Source organism: Amblyomma americanum, chromosome 4 (assembly GCF_052857255.1).
Source record: "Amblyomma americanum isolate KBUSLIRL-KWMA chromosome 4, ASM5285725v1, whole genome shotgun sequence".
Classification (NCBI taxonomy): Eukaryota; Metazoa; Arthropoda; class Arachnida; order Ixodida; family Ixodidae; genus Amblyomma; species Amblyomma americanum.
Genome location: NC_135500.1, coordinates 135,433,628 through 135,438,893, shown reverse-complemented (window position 1 = coordinate 135,438,893; position 5,266 = coordinate 135,433,628). Strand labels below are relative to the sequence as shown.

The following is a 5,266-nucleotide window of genomic DNA, read 5'->3' as shown; positions in this document are numbered from 1 at the left end:
TTAAATTTCCGTCCAGGAAGGGCCGACATTTTGAAGTGTTCTGGTTATCCTTTAATTATTTTTAAATTGAGAAAACGGAATTCAATAGTCTCAGTGAAAGTTCATCTTGTGTGTAGAAATCGCTTATTCAGAGCATCTAATTAAGCTTTGGAAAGTACCAGGGGTGCTGCAGAATCTCATATCGCACGGCTCGGCGCTAGGAATAGATGCACATATGTGGTATCTGTATATCCACTGATCTGCATTAATGTGTATTAACTGGCGATGACTGCTGGCTAAGTGCTCTCACGTGTTCGGAAGACATGGAGCGGGTCGTAGCTACACTTTTCAGGGGTGACAGGAAGCCGAGCCGAGCCGAGCCGGCTCCGAAATGAAGGGATTTTTAAATTAAAAGCAGTTTACTATATGGGCTGTTCATGAAATGCAGACATGCAATTAGCAATGCAGGTCTTACAGAAGAATATAGCCATCGACCTTTCACGTCTGTCCAGGCTCGTGGCTTTCAGACAGTGGCAACGGCGTGAGGGCTTCTCGTGTTTCAACTCTCCTCAGTTCTACAAGCGCGTGCGTTCGCGCTCACTTGAAATTGGCGGTCTTAATGACGTATGTGCGCGATGCCAACGCCACCAACTTGACTACCGCAACTAACGCATGAAACGACAACACAGGCTCACGTGACGGTATCCTGGACGTCTGCTGCTCGTTTGTATGGGCTTGGGGTTTGTGCTCTGACAGGCGCGTTCCTGAAACTTACACGCGCGAACCCTAGCCCAACCTTCTCAGCAACAATTAGTACGATCGCTCCGTAGGTGCTAACCAACGTGCGCGTCGCTCTTTCGGCGCGCCTGGGCCGCCTGCTCATTTATGGATTCCTCCGACGACGTTCCAGCCGTGTTGATCGCGGCACGACAGAGATGTGAGCATTCCATTGCTTGTATTAGAGGACGGCTCAAACTTCATCTGTGTTATCCAGTGTTTTGTGTCCTTGTGTTGTGTTTTTATCACCTGATCGTTGAATACACGTTGCGTAACGTCGTTGTTGCAGCATGCAGGTTTCAAGTCCGCCATCTCATGCTCTTCCTGATCTCCTTGGGAGTTTTCCTGGTGTACTCGATGAGAGTGAATCTCAGTGTGACCATAATCGCCATGGTTAACACAACAGCCACAGGAGGGAATGCGAGCAAAATTGTTGTTTCCGAGTGTCCTGTCTCTCCTGGCAATGGCTCTTCGCTCTCCAACCAAAGTGACATTCCTGTAAATAACTCTACTTTTTCTTCTCGAACTGTTCCTTTAAAATCTGCTTTCTTGAAGCTTGTTTTACGTTGTTTTTATGTATGCCGTGTTGTGTTCACCTTGTGTGTTCAGCCATTTATGTAAGCCAAGGCGCACACGAAAGAAAGAAAAATATCAAAAGCATTGATCGAGGTGCCTTGAGAGAGATACATCCGTGTCGCTTTCGTAAGCTTTCTTCAGCAGTTAAATTTTTCTGGTTAACTGACACAGCAAACGTGACAGCATGATTTCGTGCTGTGTGTTTCAGTAACTTCCTATTTGCTGATGAAACCTGAGCGGGCAGAGTGCAGTTGAAGGCTTAAAAAGTAAAAGGAACATTAAATTTATCTTCAGAAGTGTAGGAAGGGAGCAGCGGAGTAGTGACTGTAGATCCAGGCCATGAGAAAAAAAAATTGCAGGAGAATATGAAATGGTTGGAGTGCATTCGGAAAGCATGCTGAAGTTATGAGCAAGAGCTTACTGGTATATCCGTCAAAAGAAAAGCGGCATTTTTATCTTGCCAGAGCTTGCCTATGGAGGCAAAACTTTGAGGCTTATGCTGAGGTAATGCTGAAGGAAAGAGGATTACAGAGCATACTTCAATTCATTATAACCTAGCAGAAAACAAGAAGAGTATGTCTGTGATATCGACTCAAATAGTAGGTAAAGGATTTCAAGGAAAGGCAAACATAGCCGGGCATCGTAGAGAATCAGGTTGAGAGATAGGATGAAATTTGCCGAGGTGATCATGGATGGCACAGGTCAGGGCCAATTGGAAATCAGTGAGAGGGGCCTTATTCTTGCAGTGTATGTAATGCTGTAGACATATATCTTAATTTATTTTATGGGAACCAGAGCTATCAAAGCTCATAATTGATAGAGAGCAAAAGCATTGCTTTTGGTATCATTTTATGGGCAAGCAGCATGATAAGTGCAGTTGTTTGCAGCCACCTGAATATAAAGTGAACAAACATGTTCATCCTAGAGCTAACGCTTTGTAGGACATGAAAGACAGAGCTCGCTTTGAATACATATATGTAGTTCATTATTATCTTCTAAGCTGCGCAGTGAATCTTATGAAAAAAAATATATACAGATTTGTGCCTCTGTGCCTCAATGTCAAAGTGACAGCAGTAGCATTATTATATTTACACAGTGTGGATGCAGAGACTTGGGCCATTTCCCCTTTCCACTTTTGGCCCTTTCTACTCCTTTTCATGTGCGGTGTGTCTTTCTTACGATACTAACTGTGCAACCAGTCATGCTTTCTCGAGTTGGTCTTCGCTGCAAATAATGCAGCAATTGTTCCATAAGTGATCTTTTGACATAGCACTAGCTGACGTATCATATATCGTAAAACACATTTTTCTCACTGAATGTGGTAACATGTTTACAAATGCATGATTCTTCTGCATTCTTCTGCTAGCCTCTTTTCTTTTTTTTTTTTGCATGAAGGGTGCTATGAAGCACTCTTTTGTGCAGATTCAAGAACCATTGAATAGTGAGCTCAGAGTTCTGGATCTTGCTCAGTACTTAGATATCAAGATGAAAGTGCCTATGTAGTGTAGAGTAACACTATATTGCTCTGTCAACACAAATGCCAAACCTCCCTTTAGAATTGATAAAGAGCACTGGTCAACACAGTTTTGTGAGTGGAAGCAGCAGTCGGTGATTAATGGCTTTTTTCATCAGCACAGAAAAATATCAAGAAATACATGGGTGAAGCAATCATGCCTGCCTGCATTGATGGGAGAGTTTTCGTGACACTTATGTCTTTCCTTTGTGAAGGCCGCCGCGGTGGCTGAGGGGTTATGGCGTTCGGCTGCTGGCCCGAAAGACGCCGGTTCGATCCCAGCCACGGCGGTCGAATTTCGATGGAGGCGAAATTCTAGAGGCCCGTGTACTGTGTGATGTCAGTGCACGTTAAAGAACCCCAGGTGATCGAAGTTTCCGGAGACCTTCACTATGGCGTTCTCCCATAGCCTGAGCCGCTTTGGGACGTTAAACCCACATAAACCAAACTTTTCCTTTTTGGCCACCTTATCATAACTGACATCCAAAGAGGCAAAACAAAAAGCTGTACGTGGTGACCACCAGTTACCGTTTATCAGTAGTTTGCTATCACTTCCGTCTTTGGTTTTCCCTTACCACACTCAAATGCAAGCAGCTAAGTGGTACTGTATGGTAGTTAGCCCTGATTATGAATAGGCTGTTACGATTTCAAGGACACATGCCTATAGCAGCGAAGAAAGCTAATGACAGTAGTGAAATGAATACAAGAAATACTGCTGCTGGCATGTGCATTTCCCAGTGCGATATTTTTCACCACTCCCAAGTGTATGTTCAGTTGCAGTTCATTCTCCAAATGTTGTACTCAGTGTCAGCATTAGTTACCTTGCTGTTATGCTTCCAGCACACCTTATTTTTCTACCACTATACTTGTGATATGGAGGTTGTGCTGCAGTTATGAAACAGTGGTGAAACCTTGGGTGAGGGAGTTGCTCTTTGGTGGAGGCAGATTATGATGTCCTGGAAGTGAAATACGGTCAGCTTACAGAGAGATTCCGAGAGGACTGAAAATTGATCTGAAGCTTTCTGTTCGAGCATGTTCAAATTTCTTTCACTGCTTTAGAGTGGAAGCATTTGTATGCACCATTCTCTGTAAGGGGCACAGCAGCATGCATCCTCTTCAAAAGCTGGCTTCCAATTAACCAGTTATTAATATGTTTTTCTTATGAGTGCATATAAGAGTCTTCTGTTTGTATTTGTAGTTACATTCTACTGATATAGAGTGACGGTACTGGAAAAAGCACACTGTTGATTGCATCACTGAGAATGATAGCATTAAATTTTGCACAGAACAAAAAAAATAGAGAGACCTTGTAAGGTCTCACCTGATATTTTTTAGTTGTTTATTTTCTATTAAAGCAGTAATTCATACAATTCAGTGTACCATGTATTGGCAATAGTCTTGCCAGCACTAACCTTAGCTTTATCTTTCATCTTTATCTTCTCCTTGCTAGAGTGGGGAGTTTCTCTGGGACCAGGTGACGCAGGAGCTATGTGCTGAATGCCTTCTTTTACGGTTAATATTGTGACACAAATCCCCGGAGGTTGGCTGGCCGAAGTCGTTGATCCAGGATGATTTTCTTCTGTGGAATCGGCATCACTTCGCTTCTGACGCTCGGCACAGCTGTGGTTGCAAGAGCCAGCTTTTCTGCTTTTCTGGTTCTGCGGATCCTGGAGGGCATTGCTGAGGTGACTGAAAACTCTTGTGCCCTGCGGCCTTGTGCCGAATTTACCCCTGAAATTCGTAGCGGGGAATCTCATTCTACTGTTCTTGCAGAGAGCATTTCGTTGGGAAAACCGGTAGGACTGTTTGCAACGGGAAGTACTTGGAAGGCCAAGGCCCAGTAATTTCATTGCCCTTAGTGCATACCTGTAAACTTCTGAACACTCAAGGTTGTGTAGATGAGCCTTTGGGAGCTTCCTAGAATTGAGTTTACGTGTTTAGCTTGTATAACTCCACTTTGTTCTCCCATATTTGGTCTAAACTTGTTGCTTTACTCACTAGTTCAAAGTTCCCCATGGTTTATCCTTGATTGCATGTTCTGGGTGCTGCCTTTTCTTTGTAAATGTCATCTTTAAGGGTGCGCATGGCATTCCAATTAGTTAGGCAATAATGGTATGCTCCTTTCCTCCAGGGGGTAACTACCCGTCCATGTATGCTCTATTGGCGCGTTGGTCACCTGTGACGAGCGAAGCATGATGGCGGCCATCAGCAACATGGGGAGCCTTCTGCGGTACTGTGATCACACTCCCCGTTGCAGCCGTGCTCTGCAAGCATGGATTTGCGGGAGGCTGGCCCTCCGTCTTCTATATCACAGGTGTGCACCACTGCTTATTTGCTGGTGACGAATGTATCTGTGTGACTGACTTGTAGCTGTGACATTTGCATATGCACAGTGAAGTGCCACACTTTGTAGTTGTGACA

At 44.2% G+C, this 5,266-nt stretch overlaps 1 protein-coding gene across 1 annotated transcript; it reads left to right on the top strand.

The window, feature by feature from the left end:
- The first annotated feature begins 636 nt into the window (after window positions 1–636).
- On the top strand, window positions 637–4,549 carry LOC144128381 (uncharacterized). The gene is made up of 3 exons (XM_077661743.1): window positions 637–916; window positions 1,046–1,254; window positions 4,296–4,549. Exons 1-3 carry the CDS (start codon window positions 865–867, stop codon window positions 4,368–4,370), a joined length of 336 nt encoding a protein of 111 aa, XP_077517869.1. The 5' UTR covers window positions 637–864; the 3' UTR covers window positions 4,371–4,549.
- The last annotated feature ends 717 nt before the right edge of the window (window positions 4,550–5,266 follow it).